The sequence below is a fragment of the Physeter macrocephalus genome, chromosome 8 (assembly GCF_002837175.3).
Source record: "Physeter macrocephalus isolate SW-GA chromosome 8, ASM283717v5, whole genome shotgun sequence".
Lineage (NCBI taxonomy): Eukaryota > Metazoa > Chordata > Mammalia > Artiodactyla > Physeteridae > Physeter > Physeter macrocephalus.
Window position 1 is genome coordinate 7,762,160 of NC_041221.1, and position 24,963 is coordinate 7,787,122.

General features: G+C 39.8%; 1 protein-coding gene across 1 annotated transcript in view; it reads left to right on the plus strand.

The window, feature by feature from the left end:
* Window positions 1-24,963, plus strand: part of TTC3 (tetratricopeptide repeat domain 3) — a 144,031-nt gene that overhangs the window by 93,791 nt on the left and 25,277 nt on the right. The window contains exons 32-35 of the mRNA XM_024120396.3: window positions 2,185-2,349; window positions 9,314-10,361; window positions 11,505-11,570; window positions 15,206-15,355. Of these exons, the coding sequence (XP_023976164.1) occupies window positions 2,185-2,349; window positions 9,314-10,361; window positions 11,505-11,570; window positions 15,206-15,355 (1,429 nt within the window). The remainder of the gene's footprint in view (window positions 1-2,184; window positions 2,350-9,313; window positions 10,362-11,504; window positions 11,571-15,205; window positions 15,356-24,963) is intronic.

Consider the following 24,963-nt stretch of genomic DNA (forward strand, 5'->3'; position numbering starts at 1 on the left):
TGGGACCCCTATAATGTGAATGTTGTTGCGTTTAATGTTGTCCCAGAAGTCTCTTAGGCTGTCTTCATTTCTTTTCATTCTTTTTTCTTTATTCTGTTCTGTGGCAGTTAATTCCACCATTCTGTCTTCCAGGTTGCTTATCCATTCTTCTGCCTCAGTTATTCTGCTGTTGATTCCTTCTAGTGTATTTTTCATTTCAGTTATTGTATTGTTCATCTCTGTTTCTTTGTTCTTTAATTCTTCTAGGTGTTTGTTCTTTAATTCTTCTAAGTCTTTGTTAAACGTTTCTTGCATCTTCTCGATCTTTGCCTCCATTGTTTTTCCGAGGTCCTGGATCATCTTCACCATCATTATTCTGAATTCTTTTCCTGGAAGGTTGCCTGTCTCCACTTCATTTAGCTGTTTTCTGGGATTTTATCTTGTTCCTTCATCTGGCACATAGCCCTCTGCCTTTTCATCATGTCAATCTTTCTGTGGATGTGGTTTTTGTTCCACAGGCTGCAGGGTTGTAGTTCTTGTTTCTGCTGTCTGCCCTCTGGTGGATGAGGCTATTTAAGAGGCTTGTGCAAGCTTCCTGATGGGAGCGACTGGTGATGGGTAGAGCTGGCTGTTGCTCTGGTGGGCAGAGCTGGGCAAAACTTTAATCTGCTTGTCTGGTGATGGGTGGGGCTGGCTTCCCATCCTGTTGGTTGTTTGGCCTGAGGCAACCCAACACTGGAGCCTACCCAGGCTGTTTGGTGGGGCTAATGGCGGACTCTGGGAGGGCTCACGCCGAGGAGTACTCCCCAGAACTTCTGCTACCAGTGTCCTTGTCCCCATGGTGAGCCACAGCCACCTCCCACCTCTGCAGGAGACCCTCCAACACCAGCAGATAGGTCTGGTTCAGTCTCCTGTGGGTTCACTGCTCCTTCCCCTGGGTCCCAATTTGCACACTACTTTGTGTGTGCCCTCCAAGAGTGGAGTTTCTGTTTCTCCTCAGTCCTGTCGAAGTCCTGTAATCAAATCCTGCCAGCCTCAAAGTCTGATTCTCTAGGAATTCCTCCTCCCATTGCCAGGCCCCCAGGTTGGGAAGCCTGATGTGGGGCTCAGAACCTTCACTCCAGTGGGTGGATTTCTGTGGTATAAGTGTTCTCCAGTTTGTGAGTCACCCGCCCAGCAGTTATGGGATTTGATTATATTGTGATTGCGCCCCTCCTTCTGTCTCTTTGTGGCTTCTCCTTTGTCTTTGGATGTGGCGTATCTTTTTTGGTGAGTTCCAGTGTCTTCCTGTCGATGATTGTTCAGCAGTTAGTTGTGATTCCGGTGCTCTTGCAAGAGGGAGTGAGCGCACGTCCTTCTACTCCACCATCTTGAACCAATCTCTCTCTTCCCCCACATTTCTTAAATGAGTTGTAATAACAGGTGGCTTTGCACATTTCCATGGATTCTTTGAATGGAGGAATTGTTTTAAGTTAAGATAATAGTAGCCTATATTTTGATAGCACTTATGTACCAGGCACTATTTTAAGAGCTTTTTATGTATATAACTCATTTAATCCACTCTTCTTTGTAGGAGATAAGTAGTATTATTATATTCATTTTACAGATAAGGAAACTCAGGCACAGTGTAGTTGAGTGTCCAAGGACACAAAGCTTGTACATAGCAGAGCCAGAATTTAAATCAGCAGTCTGGTCTAGAGCCCACACTCAAACTATTACGTCTTTTTAGAGTGCTAGAATCTTATACTGTTTTTTAAAAAATCTTTTTATTTAAGTACCTTTTACCAGTCTCAATATCAACTTAAATTGATAGCAGTTATAATAAACTCTTTCATTTTTCTCTTTAACGGGTTACAATTAATGCAACATTGATTTTTTTTAAAACCAGGATTTAAAAAAAATTTGCTCTTGGTAGCAAGAGTAAGTAATTAAAAGTACTTAGGTATCTTGTACCTTACTTAGTAGTCAGGTATCTTGTACCTTATTCAGTAGTCACGTATCTCGTACCTTACTCAGTAGTCAGGTATCTCTTGACTGTAATTGTGGAAAGGTAACTGTTCTGCATTAAATTCTCTGGTAGTGTTTTTTTTGCATCCTGATGTTGAGTAGTATGTTACTATCTTTATTTCAATTTAAATGTTATTCTGGGCCACCTGAAAGTTAATTATTCACATAATTGTGTGTGGTTGTTTTTTTTTTTATCAGCAAACACAATTCAAATTCTGCGGGCCCATTTGTAGTGCCTGACCATCTTCGTCACGATGTAGAAGAATTTGAAGCTCTGTATGAACAGCATAGTAATGAATATGTTGTCCGTAATAAGAAGCTGTGGGACATTAACCCAAAACAAAAATGTTCAACTCTATACGAGTAAGTAGTTTAACATTCCTACAAGTACTATACTGAGGCTGCCAGTTAAAGATCTTAAGTTGTTTACTTTGTGTCCCTTTATGTTTATTAAAGGAATCACTGATTGGCTCACAAACTCTTGGGAAGAAAAGTGTTTTTATGGATTTTGTCATGTATTACACAAAGTTAATTGAGGATTTTTAACTATTACATTTAGAATCCTAATGATTATTTAGTTTTGTCAGTTTGAGCTGCTAATGTAGATTCTGTTTATTTCCAAAACTGTCCTGGTATGTCCTGATAGGACTGATAAACAAAGTTTCCAGCCATAATCTTTTATCATGAAGTCCAAAGTATATACATTTGACAAAGAATAGTATAATTATTTGATCTCATTGTCCTTATGTTGATGATGCAGTTGTTTGGCATCTCCTAAGTCCAGTGACAATTAATGTAGCTTGGTGAAGTATTACCCTTTTATTGGGGAAGGGATACCACTATCTGGTTATTACTTCTGCTGAGATAGTTGTCCAGCTGTGATGGTATAGAACACATATAGAGCTCTGTATCTCTGTATTGTGTTGAAAACTTGACTTCCTGACATTTATCTAGGAAAAGAGAAACAGACTTCCTTTAAAGAAACTTTGAATTACTTTTGGATTGAAAATATGAATGTGAAATTAACAATAGGGGACTTCCCTGGCGGTCCATGATTCAGCGCTTCTACTGCAGGGGGCACGGGTTTGATCCCTGGTCGGCGAGCTAAGATCCTGTATGCTACATGGCATGGCCAAAAAAAAAGAAAAAAGAAATTAACACTAAAGTCAAATCTTTGTGGGGTGGATACAGTAGTGGAGTAAAGAGTTCAGGAAAATCTAGGAAATGTTTGCCTTTTTTTTCTTTTTTTAGCTTGGCATTAATAAGTTGTGCATGATGCCTTCCTTAGGAAAAGAAGTTGAGGGGCAAAGATCTGCAACAGAAAATTAATTTAAAAGCAAACTCCTGTCTCAGAAAAGAGGGGATATATGTATATGTATAGCTGATTCACTTTGTTGTACAGTAGAAACTAACACAACATTGTAAAGCAACTATACTCCGATAAAAATTAATTAAAAAATAAATGAACTCCTGGAAAACCCATCACTCATCTATAATTTGGTTATTGTTACTTCTTCTATTTTTCTCAGTTGCATTGTTTTTTATCAGCAAACACAATTCAAATTCTGCGGGCCCATTTGTAGTGCCTGACCATCTTCGTCACGATGTAGAAGAATTTGAAGCTCTGTATGAACAGCATAGTAATGAATATGTTGTCCGTAATAAGAAGCTGTGGGACATTAACCCAAAACAAAAATGTTCAACTCTATACGAGTAAGTAGTTCAACATTCCTACAAGTACTATACTGAGGCTGCCAGTTAAAGATCTTAAGTTGTTTACTTTGTGTCCCTTTATGTTTATTAAAGGAATCACTGATTGGCTCACAAACTCTTGGGAAGAAAAGTGTTTTTATGGATTTTGTCATGTATTACACAAAGTTAATTGAGGATTTTTAACTATTACATTTAGAATCCTAATGATTATTTAGTTTTGTCAGTTTGAGCTGCTAATGTAGATTCTGTTTATTTCCAAAACTGTCCTGGTATGTCCTGATAGGACTGATAAACAAAGTTTCCAGCCATAATCTTTTATCATGAAGTCCAAAGTATATACATTTGACAAAGAATAGTATAATTATTTGATCTCATTGTCCTTATGTTGATGATGCAGTTGTTTGGCATCTCCTAAGTCCAGTGACAATTAATGTAGCTTGGTGAAGTATTACCCTTTTATTGGGGAAGGGATACCACTATCTGGTTATTACTTCTGCTGAGATAGTTGTCCAGCTGTGATGGTATAGAACACATATAGAGCTCTGTATCTCTGTATTGTGTTGAAAACTTGACTTCCTGACATTTATCTAGGAAAAGAGAAACAGACTTCCTTTAAAGAAACTTTGAATTACTTTTGGATTGAAAATATGAATGTGAAATTAACAATAGGGGACTTCCCTGGCGGTCCATGATTCAGCGCTTCTACTGCAGGGGGCACGGGTTTGATCCCTGGTCGGCGAGCTAAGATCCTGTATGCTACATGGCATGGCCAAAAAAAAAGAAAAAAGAAATTAACACTAAAGTCAAATCTTTGTGGGGTGGATACAGTAGTGGAGTAAAGAGTTCAGGAAAATCTAGGAAATGTTTGCCTTTTTTTTCTTTTTTTAGCTTGGCATTAATAAGTTGTGCATGATGCCTTCCTTAGGAAAAGAAGTTGAGGGGCAAAGATCTGCAACAGAAAATTAATTTAAAAGCAAACTCCTGTCTCAGAAAAGAGGGGATATATGTATATGTATAGCTGATTCACTTTGTTGTACAGTAGAAACTAACACAACATTGTAAAGCAACTATACTCCGATAAAAATTAATTAAAAAAAAAATGAACTCCTGGAAAACCCATCACTCATCTATAATTTGGTTATTGTTACTTCTTCTATTTTTCTCAGTTGCATTGTTCCTATTCAGTCTTGTTATATCCTCTTGGATCCCTTATCATGGTTTTTCTTCAGGGTTGAAGTGCTGAGCAAATCGTATTCTCAGAGAACTGGATGACAACCTGGAATCAACTATAAAACTATACTAGTATTTCTTAAAACATGCTGGACTTTGTTTCAAGCATCCAAAACTGAAGCTAAACTGTAGTTTTCAGGAGCTTGCTTCTTAAAGAATTTATTACCACTATAAGTGGGAAGAAATTTAATAACTTTATGAGAAACCAATAGGCTGATTTGTTTGTGTATTTTGCGATAGAATTTATATCTTATAATAGGAGAAAGTCAAGAAGTTACAGGAAGTCATACCTCAAAACATTATTCTTTCCTTGAATTTTCAAAAGTGAACATGTAATGATTGGCTTAAGCATGATTTTTTTAGTGGCCCATGGGTAAGAGAAAGAAAAATAAAACTATTGTATATGAAAAGAGTGTAGAGTAGAAACATATTAGGCAAGAAGTCAAGAATACTACGATAACTGCTGTTAACTTTTTCTTGATGTAAGTATTTCAGTTTAAAGTAGGGGGTTGGACTGATTTTTATTTCAGTGACCTCCACCTTGTTCTAACGTTTTATGATACACATAGTTGAAGCAAAATAAATTTCAGTAGGTGGCATTCTGCATTCAGTTTTTCCTAACACCTCTTTAGCAGTGTTGATTAGTTAAGATTTATTAACCACTTAAGGTTAAGCACTGGGGAAGATTTCAGAAAAAGTAGAAAATGTAGTTCTATCACACAGCTTACAAGTAGCAGGAGCGCAGAATTGATCATTGGTTGAATCACAGTGTATTGCAAATAAAAACGACTTTGTGCAATAAGAATCGGGTTTTTTCTCCCTATCAGTCTTTGCCTACCAAAAAGAAAATGTGGTTCTTGCTTACTTGTCATGCCCTCTTCTAAGAAAGAGGGAACTGGGTCCTCATCTTTAATCTATTTCTTTAAAAAAAAAAAAAGGAATCATGAACATGTAGAAAACAGTGATTTTTCAAAGGGGCACACCAGAATAGTAGGATGGGAATGCTTTTGGAAATATTTTTCCCATTCCTATCCCTTGCCCCTGTTCTGAAAGTGACATGCACTAGCACTGTGGCAGTCCATTAAGGACCATTTAAGACACTAATGATCATCATTGAATTATGAAAATATACATACACATATTTGCAAATGGGAAAATGCTTGCAAATCATATATCTGATAAGGGGCTAATATCCAAAATGTATGAAGAACTGATACAACTCGATAGCAAAAAAACCAAACAGTCCAATTAAAAAATGGGCAGAAGACCTGAATAGCCATTTTCCCAAAGAAGACATACAGATGGCCAACAGGTGCATGAAAAGATGTTCTGCATCATTAATCATTAGGGAAATGCAAATCAAAAACACAATAATGGGGCTTCCCTGGTGGCACAGTGGTTGAGAGTCGGCCTGCCGATTCAGGGGACACGGGTTCGTGCCCCGGTCCGGGAAGATCCCACATGCCACGGAGCCTGTGCGTCTGGAGCCTGTGCTCCGCAACGGGAGAGGCCACAACAGTGAGAGGCCCGCGTACCACAAAAAAACCCAAGAAAACAAAAAAACAAAAACACAATAATGTAATAACCTACAATGGAAAGCAACCGGAAAAAGTATATATATAACTGAATCACTTTGCTGTAAAACCTGAAACTAACACAATATTATAAATCAGCAATACTTCAGTTTAAAAATAAACACAAAATAAGCTGTTGTCTCCATTTCATACCTGTTAGAATAGCTTTTATCAAAAAGACTAGAAATAACAAGTGTTGGCAAGGATGTGGAGAAAAGGGAACCCTTGTTCACTGTTGGTGGGAAGGTAAATTGTTATAGTCACTGGAAAACAGTATGGAGGTTCCTTAAAAAATGAAAACATGTACATGTATATAATATAACAACTATTGTTATCTGTGGTAAAATTAACTTTATTATTATTTTTATCACTTCCGTCAAGCACAGCATGGCCAGTCTTTGCCTCAGGTTCTGAAGTGCAAGAACAGTGTCCCTGTTAGAGTCTGGATTATGAAGAAATCATATTTGTGCTATCTTGGGCCCCATGTTTATCTACAGAGACTATTTTTCAAGCCTAGAAAAACATATAAATAGAGTTTAAGTTCATTTTGTGTTGCATTTCAAATAACAATCACTATAAAAATTTTATTCACAATGTGGTTATAATACTATTTTTCTTTGGGCTAGGGACCCTTGTTGAATTAAATTTTGTTCTGTTTGAATGTATGAAAAATTCATTGCTATTTAGCCAGTGGAAAAAACGTGGAGGCTCTATTTCTTCAAAAAAAAAGGTGCACATCCTTTCAGACTTTTTATTTTATTTTTTTGGCCGCGCGGTGCAGCATGCGGGATCTTAGTTCCCCGACCAGGGCTCAAACCCATGCCCCTTGCAGTGGAAGTGTGGAGTCTCAACCACTGGACCAGGGAAGTCCGCAGACTTTTAAAATGTTTATATGTATGAAATATATGTTTTGGACTTTATAAGCTGTTATTTAACTATACACTCAACTTTGTCATTTGCCCTTTTCACCTAAAACTGCATGGTGAGCATTTTTTTGTATCCTTAAGTATTCTTCAGGAATCTGACTTTTATTAGTTGCTCAGTAATCATCACCATATCTGTATCATCATTCATGTTGTGAACTCTTGAAAAGCTCTTTGCTAAATTACTGGTAATGGTTTTCTTTCCTGTGGTCTCTGTTCTTTAGTGATCCCATTTTGGATTTAAGTATTTTAATGCAGGTAGAAAAGCTTTTTTTTTTTTTTTTTTTTTTTTTTTTGTGGTATGCGGGCCTCCCTCTGTTGTGGCCTCTCCCGTCGTGGAGCACAGGCTCCGAGCACAGGCTCCGCGGCCATGGCTCACAGGCCCAGCCGCTCCGCGGCATGTGGGATCCTCCCAGACCGGGGCGCGAACCCGGTTCCCCTGCATCGGCAGGCGGACGCGCAACCACTGCGCCACCAGGGAAGCCCGAAAAGCTTTATTTTTTAATGATTCTCTTTAGTATTCATCATGGAGAGCAAAAAGGAAATACACATACACCACTGATGAATTATCTGCTGTTGCTTGTGGCAGCTAAACACCAACTGGAATGGTCTCTCTTGGGACAGATTGTGGGGTCAGTGTTATTTATACCAATCGGCCAGAACCCTCAGCAAGGGTTATTGTTCCTGAGGCTACAGTGATTTGCTTCTTTTTACCTTTTTACCCTCCCTCAATGGTTTCTGCTTTTAGAGATTTCTCATTAAAAATGAAGTTTGATTAGAATCTTAAGGCAAATGCATATTTAACCTGTTACCTTGCAAAACAACATGTATGTAGGGGAGTTTCTATTGCAGAGCTTATTCTGAGGGGAAGATGTTTATCAAAAAACACTTTAAAAGAGACTGACGGCTTTTAAGTATTTACATCAGCAGTGCAGACAAAGAGAAGTGGCTTTTGGTCTTTATGTTTCGGTATAGCAGTTGCTTTGAATAGGGGTTAATCACTTGTAATTGTCCTATGCATTTATGTGCAGCAGCATCTGCACATAAAGTGGTTTTCTTTTGCTTCAAAGAGGTATTGTTTTTACCTTCCTCCTGAATAAGTTATCTTCCTGGTTAGCTTTAATTTACTAAGAATATTCCTTTGGAGGTTTTTTTTGCTCTTGAAAAAGCCTTCTTAGTGTACATGGTATGTGTCTTTCTTGCTAGTTGTGCCACTGTTACAGACTGAATACCAAATTCAAATGGGAGAGGAAGCCTCACCTGGCACAAGAATGGCAAAAGAGCATGGCCCCAGAACTGGAGTGAACAAACCCAGTCCACAGATGCAGGCAGATTAAGGGATTGGCCCCATTACTGTGGATCTGATCCTGCACTATGGTGGTTTATTGATCAGACCTGATTGATTTCAATAATTCTGAATCATTGTATATTTCTAAACAGAGAAATGTTAATAGATTTACTATATGTAAATTCCAGTAGGATTTTTTTGAATTTTGATTCCCGTTTTTCATTTGATGTTCTTGTTATTGATGGCCTTGTTATTTTTCTTGAATAAATTTCTTTGCTTTTCATTGTTTTTTAAAATATATTGAATAATTATTTAACTGAAACTTATAAAAATAACTTTATAATCTCCTTTTGTTTTTTTCCCCAAGAGTTTTTAAAGGATTATTTTCTGAGGGGTAAACAAAATTTTATTTATAGTATCATTGATTACAGTTAGCCTTTCTCAGATTTAATATGAGTATAATATATTTGTTGGGGAGGTGTCAAGATGAGTTAGAAGTGAAGTAGTATTTTGCTTTGGGAGGAATTTTGGGAAATATTTTTTTCAGATAAACATGTACAAGTACTTCCTTATAATAACTTATGTAAATTTTTTCCAAGTTATTTCTCTCAGTTGTTAGAGGAACATGGTCCCTTGGACATGAGTAACAAGATGTTCTCTGAAGAATATGAGTTTTTCCCAGAAGAAACTCGACAGATACTAGAAAAAGCAGGAGGTTTGAAATCTTTTCTCCTGGGATGTCCTCGTTTTGTTGTGATTGACAACTGTATTGCATTGAAGAAAGTTGCGTTACGGCTTAAGAAAAAGAGAAAGAAGAAAAACATTAAGACGAAAGTAGACGAAATTTCGAAAACAGGAGAGTATTTACGAGTTAAACTACCGCTGAATCCAACTGCTAGGGAATTTAAACCAGATGTGAAATCCAAACCAGTGTCTGACTTATCTTCAGCACCAGCTTCTGAGGATGTGAAGCCCCACCTTACATCTGCTAATTCTCCCCAGTCACCTTGTGAAGCTGTGAAGCCGAAACTAATTTCTGATAATTCTTCCAAATCAGTTTCTGAGGATGAGAAGCCCAAAGGGGTGTCTTCTGATTCTCCCAAACCAGTCTCCGAGGAGACAAGTCACAAGCATGTCTCCTCTAATTCTCCCAAACCAGTTACTGAGGATGTGAAACCAACCTATTGGACTCAACCCCAGTTGGTCACAGGATACTGTACGTATCTTCCCTTTCGGGGATTTGACATTACCCAGACACCACCAGCGTTTATAAATGTGTTACCGACTTTGCCCCAGTATAGCATTTACGCACCTCTGGCCAGCGTTTCTTCTGAATATCAGCTGCAAAGATCAATACCAGTGGTGCAGTCTTTTGTAGCCAGTGACATAACAGAAGTGCATTTTGAGGGCCATCATTTCAATGCTGAGAATGTCCCTGGTAACCAGATTGCCTCTGAAACACAGATCCTTCAGGAATCTTTGGAAATATCAGTAAAGTCACAGTGCATCACGGATGGTGCTGATACAGCCCAAAGTGAGTCTAACGGAAATGATGACCACTGTGGAAATTCTGCCAAGCAGGAAGTAAATCCAGAAAGCACCGATGAAGTAACAGATATTCCACATACACAAATGGTTGCCGTACAGGTAAGACTGAAAATAGAAAGTCTCCTTAATACTAAAGTTAAATTTTCCTCTTCATTTTTCATTGCCATTATTATTTTTTTTTTTTTTTTGTGGTATGCGGGCCTCCCTCTGTTGTGGTCTCTCCCGTTGCAGAGCACAGGCTCCGGACGCGCAGGCTCAGCGGCCATGGCTCACGGGCCCAGCCGCTCCGCGGCATGTGGGATCCTCCCAGACCGGGTCGCGAACCCGGTTCCCCTGCATTGGCAGGCGGACGCGCAACCACTGCGCCACCAGGGAAAGCCCATTGCCATTATATTTACTAAAATTCTTTAAAATGATGGACTTTATGAACCCTTTTGTAGGGCGTGACAGGTAATGCCAGAAGGAATTTTGGGGTTTAGTAAATAACATCCTTCTTCCTATCCAAGTTTTGCACCAGTTGAGAAATAAGATAGTGGAACCAACAGATGGAGCCAACACATCACCTTGATAATTAATAAAAGTATGGCAGGAAGATGTGGCTGTTTCTGTAGAGAGTGCATGACCTAAGGGTGAAGCCCATGACATACCAGCTTCCCCACCTAGTTACAGCAGTGCTGGACTAGAAGGCCTCCTAACTTGGGTGCCTGCCCCTAAGACATAGTGCATGGAGAAGGAAGGGGAAAATGTGCTTTCTGCATGGGCAGCTCCCAAGAAAAAGAAAAAAGGAAGAGTCTGGGCTGCACATGCCCAATTCTCCTACCAAACCGGGGGAGGAGTGAGGGAGTTAAAAGACACAACCAGATGGAGAGAAATGAGAGCTGTGAATAAAAGTTCCTTCCTAACAAGCAGGAGAATAAGCTAAGGTTTCTCTATAGTTAACTTCATAAGGCATGAATTCATTAAACCCTTATTGGTTATTCTCCTACTCATTAAGTTTTTTGCTTTCTAGAAAGCTTTGAAGAATTAGGTTAACAGTAATGAACCAAAATCATTTTCACTTTTACTAATTATAAATGATCACTTTTTCCTGTTACAAATATTTGTAGAAAGCATAGAATATTATCTAAACTGGCCAAAAAAACCTTGAAAAAGTTATGGGCATGTTTCAAAATGTTATTACATGATGGATTTATTTTACTAGAGCAGTTGAGATAGACTGAATATGTTTGTTTTGCCCCAAAGGTGTCTTGGAATATAATGCATCAAGAAGTCAATACTGAGCCGTATGATCCTTTTGAGGCACAACAGGTGAGTCACAATCACATTAAACTGTTTAAAGGTTTAATTTTCCTTACTTTTTAACTAGATGGGAATGACGAACTTAGAACTATTTTGAAGCCAGTTATTCCATACAAAACATTATAGAATAAGCTTTAGAACATAACAAAAAATTATTGTGTTGTGTTTTTTTTTGCGGTACGTGGGCCTCTCACTGTTGTGACCTCTCCCGTTGCGGAGCACGGGCTCCGGACGCACAGGCTCGTGGGCCATGGCCGCTGGGCCTGCGCGTCCGGAGCCTGTGCTCTGCAATGGGAGAGGCCGCAGCAGTGGGAGACCCACATACCGCAAAAAAAAAAAAAAAAAAAAAAAAAAAGGGAATGGATGGGAATAGACAATCTGCAATAAAAGAAATGATAATTTTTAAACATACAAAATGGTGCCCAACCCCAGTGGAAGTAAGAAAAACAATCATTTATACATTATTGAAAGAATGTAAAAATGTAAATTTTGGGGGAAGGCAATTTGGAATTTATCTGCGTTCATATATGTATACAGAGACCAGTGAAAAGGATATTCGTATATTTGTTTTATCTGTATTTATGTCAACAAAAAATTGAATACAACGTGAATATCCATCGATATTCACTAGTTAAGTGAATTATGGTACATCCATATAATGGATATTACTCTGTCATTTAAAAATGAAGCAATTCGGGGCTTCCCTGGTGGCGCAGTGGTTGCGCGTCCGCCTGCCGATGCGGGGGAACCGGGTTCGCGCCCCGGTATGGGAGGATCCCACATGCCGCGGAGCGGCTGGGCCCGTGAGCCATGGCCGCTGAGCCTGCGCGTCCGGAGCCTGTGCTCCGCAACGGGAGAGACCGCAGCAGAGGAAGGCCCGCATACCACAAAAAAAAAAAAAAAAAAAAAATGAAGCAATTCTATGATCACTGATTAGGAGTGATTTATAATATCAGATGTGTAATTAATTAGGAATAAGTAAGGTTAGAACTTTGTGTTGCCTGCTACTATTTTTACAAATAGCTTTACAGTTTTAGCCAATTATAAAATATAATATAGAGCCCTTAAATTTTTTTAATGAACAATATTGAAAATTATGAAAGAGAAATTGAAAATTATCTACATTCCCATCACCCATGTTAGAATTTGTTGTGCAGCCTTCCAGGTTTTATTTTAACATTGGCATTTAAGTTAACATGCTTTTTATTTTATTTATTTATTTATTTAATCAATGCTTTTTTTTTTTTTTTTTTTTTTTTTTTTTGTGGTACGCGGGCCTCTCACTGCGTGGCCTTTCCCGTTGTGGAGCACAGGCTCCGGACGCACAGGCTCAGTGGCCATGGCTCACGGGCCCAGCCGCTCTGCGGCATGTGGGATCTTCCCGGACCGGGGCACGAATCCGTGTCCCCTGCATTGGCAGGTGGATTCTCAACCACTGCGCCACCAGGGAAGCCCAGCAATGCTTTTTAAAAGGTGGGATCATACCATATATGTTACATTTGAAATTTTCAGTCTTAATATATTGTGGAATTTTTTCCATGTCAGTAAATACCAATTTTCACCAATGTTGTTAATGCATGCTTGGTATTCCATTATATGAATTCATAGTTTATTTGACTAGATTATTTTGTTGAACATTTAGATTATGTTAGCTTTTCATGCTTACAGTGCTGTGGTGAACATTGTTGGCTGAATATGAGTGTATACCAAGTAGAATGAGTGGTATTGAGTTCTTACACTACTTAGCTTTAACCAGGTACGCTGTGTTGTTTGAGCCAGTGTTTTTACCCTCATATAAATATTTTCATCAGTGTTGGGATAATTCACGAATACTGTCTTAAATTAGCTCTTAGTTTCAAGACCTTGACATTAGCATAGTTGATTGCTGGTTTCTCAACCAGTGAGACTTAAAATTATCCCCAGCACGGCTGCTTTCTTCTGGGACTTTGAGAAGTTGCCTGTCTTCTCTAAACCTTGGTTTCCTGATCTGTAAAAATTGAAAATAACATATCTCTTACACAGTTGTGGTGAAATTTAAGTATAATAACATAGGGATGGCATATAACTTGCTGCCTGTCTCTGTTAGCAATTTGGGGCATATGAATTAATTCATAATACTGAGTTGCATTGTGATCCTTTTGCTGAATTGAGACTGAAAACAGAAATACCTAAGATCTGAAACCGTAAAGGCTTGCTTGTGGGTCGTAGTAAAGTTCACCATTTAGTTGATTATTTAAATATGGGCTGTATTCGTAGAGCTGAACTTTCAGTCTGGATGACAAAAGCTGAGACTCTCCACAGCAAATTGGCACATATGGTCACCTTGGCCACAGTTCACGGTTCTGATAATTTACAGAATTTCAAAACCTTGATTCCCTGCCTTTTTACACTTGGAAGATGCTAAGATGCTGGGAGAGGTGCAGGAGATGGGGAAGATGGACCAAGTTTGTGCCACTGGGTTAGATTTCCAAAGCCTGGCTGCCAAGGCCCCTTGTATCTTGGTAGAGCAGTTACCTGCAGCTGGGAGGAGTTACCAGCGTCAAACAGGTGCTTCTTTCAGACACAAATGTGTGATTGCTGCCAGTCTTAGCAGTATGAAAGGCTTTAAAAAAAAACATAAATGCTGCTTTTTGTTTGCCAACATTTCACATTGCAGTATGACTTCTGTTTGCATTTTTTTTTTTTCTTTGCGGTACGCGGGCCTCTCACTGTTGTGGCCTCTCCCGTCGCGGAGCACAGGCCCCGGACGCGCAGGCTCAGCGGCCATGGCTCACGGGCCCAGCCACTCCGCGGCATGCGGGATCCTCCCGGACCGGGGCACAAACCCATGTCCCCTGCATCGGCAGGTGGACTCTCAACCACTGCGCCACCAGGGAAGCCCTGTTTGCTTTTTTTAAAGCTGTCTGGGAGACAGTTACATAACTGTAAATAATTTATTGCTAATATTTTAACTCGTCTTTTAAAAATATCAGCAACTATCCATTTGAAACACTATAAAAGTAGGGCCAAAATTAATATGTCGTGTTCATATCTAAAATGTGCATAATATTTGCAGTTCTTAAAGCTGGTAAGTAGTTCTTGATGTTAATTGTGGAGGATGACATTCACATCAAACTGTTAATTTAATATTGGACTCTTCTAAAACAAATACTCAGAGCTAATTATGGTACATATTGAGAAGTTTCCTTATGAGTTTCAGTAAAATGAATAATTTTTTTTTAAAAAAAAGAGCTGGCTTGGCACTTCTCTGATGGTCCAGTGGTTGGTAGTCTGTCTTCCGTTGTGGGGGACACAGATTTGATCCCTGGTTGGGGAACTGGCGTCCCACATGCCGCGGGGCAGCTAGGCCCACACGCTGCAACTACTTGAGCCCGTGCACTGCAACAAAAAAAGATACCACATGCCGCAACAAAGATCCCACGTGTCACAACTAAGACCCAATGCAGCCAAATAAATAAATAAATAAATAAAGAGCTGGCTTTGATAAACAGTGTAACGGGTTTTTAATTCTTGTGACAATTTCCCTTGTAAATTTTCATCTGCCATATATTCTCCTTTGTTTATTTTAAGAGACAGTTCAGAACAAGATCAGAAATAGGCTTTTAAAACTACTTTTAATAGATAATTTCGTATTATACTTTTAGGGGAGTATTTCACAGATTGAAAAGGAGTACCAAGTTTTACAAGAGCAGCTTAAGGAAGCATGTGAAAATTATGAGCAGAGAAATATCAAGGGCTCAGAAGAAACCAAGGATTTGGAAGAAAAGTTGAAAAGGCACCTAGAAGAAAACAAGGTAATCCTATCTGAAACCCTCTTTAATAGCATGCGGTATCATTCGGAGAATTGTGCTTGTGTAGCCTCAATTAGCTGAGCTACTGCATTGTTGGCTAAACAAAAGGATTCTTTCTCGTTGCCTGTTTCAAATTTCTTTATGACATATTAAAGTAACAGTGTTTTTTTTGCAGTGTTTTTGAAGCTCTACAAGTTGCAGTCTAAGAAAAGGGCTGTGAATCTGAATTTTCATATATCATAATTCAGTTTGCTTGCTTAACTAAAACTATTTTCTGAGGGAACCCTCTTGCACTGTTGGTGGGAATGTAAATTGATACAGCCACTATGGAGAACAGTATGGAGGTTCCTTAAAAAACTACAAATAGAACTACCATACGACCCAGCAATCCCACTACTGGGCATATACCCTAAGAAAACCATCATTCAAAAAGAGTCATGTACCACAATGTTCATTGCAGCTCTATTTACAGTAGGCAGGACATGGAAGCAACCTATGTGCCCATCGACAGATGAATGGATAAAGAAGATGTGTCACATATATACAATGGAATATTACTCAGCCATAAAAAGAAATGAAATTGATTTATTTGTAGTGAGGTGGATGGACAGTCTGTCCTACAGAGTGAAGTAAGTCAGAAAGAGAAAAACAAATACCGTATGCTAACACATATATATATGGAATCTAAAAAATAATAATAATAATGGTTCTGAAGAACCTAGGGGCAGGACAGGAATAAAGATGCAGACGTAGAGAATGGACTTGAGGACGGGGAGGGGCAAGGGTAAGCTGGGACAAAGTGAGAGAGTGGCATGGACGTATATACACTACCAAATGGAAAATAGATAGCTAGTGGGAAGCAGCCGCATAGCACAGGGAGATCAGCTCGGTGCTTTGTGACCACCTAGAGGGGTGGGATAGGGAGGGTGGGAGGGAGACTCAAGAGGGAGGAGGTGTGGGTATATATGTATATGTATAGCTGATTCACTTTGTTATAAAGCAGAAACTAACACACCATTGTAAAGCAATTATACTCCAATAAAGATGTTAAAATAAATAAATACAAAAAAAACCCCAAAACTATTTTCTGGAGACTAAGCTCCAAGTTAAATTATTATTATTATTATTGTTTAAATTTTTTTATCATTGTGTTCTGAATTCATGGCATTTTTTTTTTTGGCTGCGTTGGGTCTTCGTTGCTGCACTTGGGCTTTCTCTAGTTGCGGCGAGTGGAGGCTACTCTTCATTGAGGCACGCAGGCTTCTCATTGCGGTGGCTTCTCTTGCTGCGGAGCGTGGGCTCTAGGCGCGCAGGCTTCAGTAGCTGTGGCTTGCAGTCTGTAGAGCGCAGGCTCAGTAGTCGTGGCACACAGGCTTAGTTGCTCCACGGCATGTGGGATCTTCCCAGACCAGGGATCGAACCTGCATCCCCAGCATTGGGAGGCGGATTCTTAACCACTGTGCCACCAGGCAAGTCCCTAAATTCTTGTTTATAGTGAGAGAGGTTGTGTGGCAATAGTGGTTCAGAGTGTGAGGCCTGGAGTCAGACTGACTGGGTTCAGATCCAGGCTTAGTTCTATACTAGTTCCGATCTTGGTCAAGTTATTTAACATCTCTGTGCTGTAGTTTCTTATCTCGAAAATTTGGGTAACAATAGCTCCCATTTGCCGGGTTAGATTAATACTTGTAAAGTACAGTTATCCCTCAGTATCTGCAGGGGATTGGTTCCAGGACCCATTAAGAAATACCCAAATCCACAGATTATCGAGTCCCTTGTATACAATGGTGTAATATGGTTAGCCCTCTGTATCCGAGAGTTCCACATCTGAGGATACAGAGGGTCAACTGTACTTAACGTTGCCTGGTGCATAGTAAGAGCTCTCTAAGTGTTGCCTGTCACTATTATTACTACTACTGCTATCATCATCATCTTCATCTTACTACTCAGGAAATATAAAAATAACACGTGGAGCGTTGGCATACTAGAACTGTAAAGTCACCCAGAGTATCTTGGTTGAGTCTACTGATCTTGAATTCCATAGTTAAGATAGACCATCAGTTACATGTCACTGGTTCTTGGAGTAATACTGATTCATGGCAAGGCCCAATTGAATTAGTGGGAAAATGGAATTAGAGATGTGAGGAAATCATGGTACGTTTGTTTTTTAAACTAAGGTCTTTTTTTTTTAATTGAAATATAGCTGATTTACAATATTAGTTTCAGGTGTACAACATAGTGACTTGATATTTTTATTAGATTATACACCATTTAAAGTTATTACAAAATAATGCCTATATTTCCCTGTGCTGTACAATATATGCTTGCCTCTTATTTGTTTTATACATAGTAGTTTGTGTCTCTTAACCCCCTACCCCTATCATGCCCTTCCCCCCTTCCCTCTCCACACTGGTAGCCACTAATTTGTTCTCTCTTATCTGTGAGTCTGGTTTGTTATATTCATTCATTTGTTTTATACTTTAGATTCTACAAACAAGCAATAAAATAGAGTACTTCTTTCTCTGTCTGACCTGTTTCACTTAGCAGAATACCCTCTAGGTCCATCCATGTTCTTCCAAATGACGGAACTTCATTCTTTTTTATGGCTGAGTAATATTCCACTGTATATATATATACCACATCTCTTTATCCATTCATCTGTTGATGGACACTTAGGTTGCTTCCGTATCTTAGCTATTGTAAATAGTGCTGCTGTGAATATTGGGATGCATATATCTTTTTGAATTAGTGTTTTAATGTTCTTTGGATATATACCCAGGAGTGGAATTGCTGGATCATGTGGTAGCTCTATTTTTAGTTTTCTGAAGAACCTCCATTCTGTTTTCCATAGTGGCTACACCAATTTACATTCCCACCAACAGTGTACAAGTGTTCCCTTTTCTCCACATCCTTGCCAGCATTTATTGTGCTCTTTTAAAATTTTATTTTGGCTGCATTGTGTCTTGGTTGCTGCAAGTGGGCTTTCTCTAGTTGTGCCGAGTGGGGGCTACTCTTCTTTGCGGTGCGTTGGCTTCTCATTGAGGTGGCTTCTCTTGTTGCAGAGCACGGGCTCTAGGCACGCGGGCTTCAGTAGTTGTGGCATGCAGGCTTCAGTAGTTGTGGCACGCGGGCCCTAGAGAGTGCGGGCTTCAGTAGTTGCAGCGTGCAGGCTCTAGGGTGCGCGGGCTTCAGTAGTTGTGGTGCACAGGCTTAGTTGCTCCACGGCATGTGAGATCTTCCTGGGCCAGGGATCAAACCCATGTCCCCTGAATTGGCAGGCGGATTCTTAACCACTGTTGCATATATCTTTTTGAATTAGTGTTTTAATGTTCTTTGGATATATACCCAGGAGTGGAATTGCTGGATCATGTGGTAGCTCTATTTTTAGTTTTCTGAAGAACCTCCATTCTGTTTTCCATAGTGGCTACACCAATTTACATTCCCACCAACAGTGTACAAGTGTTCCCTTTTCTCCACATCCTTGCCAGCATTTATTGTGCTCTTTTAAAATTTTATTTTGGCTGCATTGTGTCTTGGTTGCTGCAAGTGGGCTTTCTCTAGTTGTGCCGAGTGGGGGCTACTCTTCTTTGCGGTGCGTTGGCTTCTCATTGAGGTGGCTTCTCTTGTTGCAGAGCACGGGCTCTAGGCACGCGGGCTTCAGTAGTTGTGGCATGCGGGCTTCAGTAGTTGTGGCACGCGGGCCCTAGAGAGTGCGGGCTTCAGTAGTTGCAGCGTGCAGGCTCTAGGGTGCGCGGGCTTCAGTAGTTGTGGTGCACAGGCTTAGTTGCTCCACGGCATGTGAGATCTTCCTGGGCCAGGGATCAAACCCATGTCCCCTGAATTGGCAGGCGGATTCTTAACCACTGTGCCACCAGGGAAGTCCTATTGTGTTCTTTTTGATGACAGCCATTCTGACAGGTGTGAGGTGATATCTCATTGTAGTTTTGATTTGTATTTCTCTCATGATGAGTGATGTTGAGCATCTTTTCTTGTGCCTGTTGGCCATCTTAACGTTTTCTTTGGAAAAATATCTTTTCAGGTCTTCTGCCCGTTTTATAATCAGCTTGTAAAAACTGAGGTCTTTTGTACAGAGGTAACAAAGGGCTGTTAGTCCATTTAAGAAAGGAAGAATTTGTTCCAGAAGTCTGAGTCAATAGCTGATGTCACATATTAAGTAGAAGAAAATGAGCTGTGGGACCTTAATCAATAAATTCATTTATTGGGATTTAAGTATGCCCAGAAGAAAAGGGTTGGTATGTAAAGGTTACTGTTATAACATTCCTTAGGACATGTTTTTACTTGGGGTGAGACTGGGGAGATTTGAAGAATGAGAAGAATTGGAAGGAACCAGCCTTTCTGCTCAGTCGCCCAGTTGAATGAAGTCTTCTTGATTGCGAAGAGGGAAAAAATGAGCAAAAGTAAAGCCCTGCACAGTGGCTCACAGAACACTAATTTAGATAAGCTACTTGGGGGGCTTAACAAAATAAAATATTTTTGTAAACTTTGTATTTCCTCAGGAAAATTCAGTTTTCAGTTTAAATAAATCCGTGCGGGAATGCCTGTGTTCACCCGATTAAGTGCTGAGGGCAGATTTGCAGACTCAGCCACTTAATTTTAGGTGGGCATCTGGTGAGTGAGGTTTCTTTCTTTCTGGCAGAGGCTTGTCCAGCTTTATAAACTGCTGGTCTGACTGGGTCCTGTATTTGTGCAGCTCATCAAGGCTTCTTTGTACACTTGACCAAGAAATGTACAGTAAATTAGCACCCGGGGATGGAGGGCTGTGAGAGAGCAGCAGCTTTGGCTGGTGGGCTTGGGCTCTTGACCTGCTTTTTAACTTTGCTAAGGCTCTGGGTCTGGTTCCATGTGGTTGTACTTAAGAGTAGTCAGTCCATTTCTTAAAAAGAGCCATTATTTAGTCCCTCAAATTACAGGCCAGTTAGGTTATTAGACTTTGCATGTAAAATGTTATACCCGTTTCCTAGCAGGATAAATTGCTTGTCTGAGATCCTTAGGTTGTTGTCTGCACAAGAGCAAATGAGGTTTAGTTGTGGCCACTTCTTTATTAATCATGACTATACTCAGAATTCACTTGTGGAAAATCTTTTATAAACGTAAAAAGAAATTTCCACTTTTGTTGATCTTTCCCTTGGCCTTTGACTCTCTTAGATCACTGAGGTTATGAGCTAATACTTACTTAAAGTTTCTTGATCCCACATTTGGATATATTAGATACAAGAGCCCTTCCCCCTTATAGAGAAGAGAGGCAAGCAGTAGCAAATCACGTTTAAGAACTCAGGCAAGCAGAGCAACTAAGCCCGTGCGCCACAACTGCTGAGCCTGTGCTCTAGAGCCCACGAGCCACAACTACTGAGCCTGCGCTCTAGAGCCCACGAGCCACAGCTACTGAGCCCACATGCCACAACTACCGAAGCCTGCGTGCCTAGAGCCCGTGCTCCGCAACAAGAGAAGCCCCCGCAATGAGAAGCCCGCTCACGGCAGCTAAGAGTAGCCCCTGCTCGCTGCAATTAGAGAAAGACCATGCACAACAACGAAGGCCCAACGCAGCCAAAAATAAAAAAACAAAAAACAAAAAAAGACTTGGGTAGTAAGAGTCAGCCTGCCTGACTAGTGACCCCAGCACCACCACTCAATAGCTTTGTGACCTAAAATAATTTACTCAATCTCTTTGACCCTCAGTTTCCTCATTAATAATGTAATCTCTACTTCGCAGTTTTGTGAGGACTCACAGAGGTGGTTGGAAAGGGGTGGGGAATGGCCAGAGATAAGTATAGAAGGAGGAAGAATTGTCTCACCCAGAATGCTGTCCTGCCCTCTTTGAGAAAAATCACTTATTTACAAAGCACTTGAAAAGCGCTGAGCGTTTACAAAGCATCAGTAAAAATCTGGGCCAGCTATTGCATATAGCTGATGGAGTTTGATTATCCTGAGCTAGGGATGGGCCAATTCTCTATTCCCTGCCAGAGGAAAATAGCAATTCTAAAGCCAGAGTCTCCTATTGTTTTTAATGTACATCTCACCTGCAGCCAGCAGGTTATAACTGGTTGCCATATTGCTCATGGGCATATGTTCTTTCTTGTTTTATTAAGGTAAAATTCACCTTTAACCACTATAAAGTATACAGTTCAGTGGTTTTCAGTATATTCATCATGTTGTATAATCATTACCACCATCTAATCCAGAACTGTTTTCAACACTCCAAAAAGAACCCTGTACCCATTAAGCAGTCAGTCCCCATCTCTCCTAGGTCATATGTTCTTAAGGTGCTGTAATGAGATTTGCTTATAGCTAAGATGGGGATTTAGTTGACATTGACTCTTAAAACACAGTCAAAATAATTTTGGCCCAGAATAATTTATGGAGTAGAATTTGGAACTTTGTCCTGTTTCAACAGAATCTTCGGCCCTTGTCTGCCAAAACTTCCTCAGCTCACATCTGCATAGAGGTGGGGTTCTCCTGTTCAGTTATTGCCCTTGCCAAGTTCAGCCTTTTTTAATTATTTTTTTAAGATTTTTTTTATGTGGGCCATTTTTAAAGTCTTTATTGAATTTGTTACAATATCGCTTCTGTTTTATGTTTTTTTGGTATTTTTGGCCACGAGGCATGTGGGATCTTAGCTCCCCAACCAGGGATCAAACCTGCAACCCCTGCATTGGAAGGTGAAGTCTTAACCACTGGACCGCCAGGGAGGTCCCCAGCCTTTTTTTTTTTAACATTTATTTATTTAGTTATTTGTTTATTCGATTGTGTTGGGTCTTAATTGTGGCAGGTGGGCTCCTTAGTTGCACCAGCATTTTTTTAATCTAACATTTATGGAGCTCATGTTATGTGCCATACTGAGTTGTAAATATTTTACATGTATTATTTTATTTAATCTCAAAACAATTCTAGTGTACTAGTGTTACAGTATAGTATATAATATTTTCTCCATTTTACTGATAAGGAAAAAGGAGGCCAGACTTGCTAATGCATCTTGCTCCAAGTCACACCAGTACTAAGCAGGAGAACAGGTGGTGAGTGTCAGGCTCCAAATACCTTGCTTTTGTCTTCCCTTAAGAGAATGTCAGTTCCACAACCAGTTGAAAAACACTTCTCAGCATTTCATGAGCAGCCTGTCAGTTAATCGACGCCATAATAATGCCAAGTAACAACCACCCACAAAAACCTCAGTGATGTATAACAATAAATATTAAATGTGTGAGTCTGTGGGTTAGCTGATCCCGATTGGGCTTGGCTAGACTGTTTCACCTTTGGGTCAGCTAGGGCTCTGCTGTTTTAGGCTGTGCTAGAATGGCCTCAGCAGGGACAACAGGAGCAACTAGATCTGCTCCACGTGTCTTTCATCTTCCAGTAAGTACAAGGGAAAGCGAGGACAGTCACTGGTTAATATCACATCAGGCAAAGCAAGTCACATAGCCAGCCCAGATTCAAGGGGTAGGGAAAAGAGACTGCCTCTTTAGTGAAGGGAACGCCAAGGTCCCATGAGAAAGGGTGTAGATATGGGGAGGGGTGAAGGATGGGGCTGTGAATGCCATCCCTCTGCCACAGTAGGTTAGCACCAGTAATTCACTAATGCTCAGTAATTACCAAGAGCTCAAAAGACCTTCTGTGATTGGTATCTAACTCCATCTTCTGCCTTCTTCCTTACGTAATGGATAGTGCTTGTCACGTGATTTGCTCACTTCTGGACCTTTTCCCAGCACTTTTCCTTCTGCTTCAAGTGACCTTCTTCCTCCCCAAGCCTGGCTCACTCCTCCTCACTGTTTGGGTCCAACTCAGGCATCACTTTGTTGAGGAAGCAGTCACTGATGACAGCTCAGGCTTGGTTAAACGCCCTTATTAATGTAGTGGTGATAATGAGTGCCTCACACTATATTATACAGTAATTATCATTTTGTTAACATCATTATTGAGATATAATTCACATACCATAAAATCCACCCATTTAAAGTATATAGTCAGTGTTTTTAGTACATGCACGCTGTTGTAGCCCTCACCACAATCTTAAGTTTAGAACATTTTTATCGCCCCAAAACGAAATCTTGTAACCACTACCAGTCACTCCCTGTTCTCCTCCCTCCCTTCCCCGGCTGTAGGCAACCACTGATTTACTCTATGGATTTGCCTGTTCTAGGCATTTTATATAAATGGAGTCATATTATATGTGGTCTTTTGTGAGTGCCTTCTTTCACCTAGCTTAATGTTTTCAAGGTCCATCCATGTACATTCGTCCAAGTAACATGTATCAGCACTTCATTCCTTTTTACTGCTGAATAATATTCCTTTGTATGCTGTATCACATTTTATTTACCCATTCATCAGTTGATGGACATTTGGATTCTTTCCAATTTGCTGTTATGAATAATATTGCTATGAACATCTGAGTACAAGTTTTTCTGTGGACATATGTTTTCATTTCTTTTGGGTATATATCTAGGAGTGGAATTGCTGGGTCATATGCTAACTCCATATTTAAGAGTTCAAGAAAGTTCCATACTGTTCCAAAACAGCTGCACCATCTTACATTCCCACCAGCAGTATATGAGGGATCCAGTCTCTCCGTGGTCTCACTAATGCTTATTATCATCTATCTTTTTGATTTTAGCTATTCTGATGGGTATAAAGTGGTTTCTCATTATGGTTTTGATTTGCATTTCCCTAAAGGTTAATGGTGTTGAGCATCTTATATGTGCTTAATGTCCATTTTTATATCTTTGGAAAATTTGGAGAAATGTCTTTTTTATTCTTTTGCCCATTGATTAATTTCATTATTTGTTTTTTAACTATTGAATTAAGAGTTTTCACATATATGTATTCTAGGTACAAGGTGCTTATCAAATATATGGTTTAGAAATATTTTCTCCCATCTTCCATATTTGCAACTTTATTTCTTCTATCTCCTGTTCCGTGGGTTGTCTTTTCACTTTCTTGATGGTATCATTTGCAGCACACAAGTTTTAAATTTCAGTGTAGCCCACTTTCTCTATTTTTTCTTTTGTTGCTTATGCTTTTGGTGTCGTAGCTGAGAAACCACTGTCAAATCCAAGATCACCAAGCACCAAGATTTACTCCTGTATTCTAGAGTTTTACAGTTTTAGCTCTCTCCACTTAGGCCTATGATCCATTTTGAGTTAATTTTTGTGTATGGTGTAGTAATTATCTTTTATGCATATTTCCCCCACCAAACTGTGATCTCCCTGAAAGTGAGGACTGTTTCTTAGCCATCTTTGGATCTCAGTGTACAGACTAGGAGCTCTGCCGATGTTATCAAACAGTTGTACTTGGGCCCCTGAAGAACTGGGTTTAGTGAATTGTGTCTTCATATTCTGTCAGCCTACATGAAAGGCCATCAGTCCTGGATGTTCTGTGAAGATTGTTGCATTATTTACTGCTAGTATGTAGTTGAGGATATGACCCATTCTTTCATTTGACAAATATTTATTGGATGCTCCTTAAGTGCCAGGCTCTGTGCTGATCTTCCAGGACTTTTATGTAGCATCCTCTTTATGAGGCCCTGAGAAGTCATTTCTCTCTGCTTTTACTATCTGGGTTTCTTTGTGCAGTGGGCTTGTTTTTATTTGACTTCGACTGCCAGA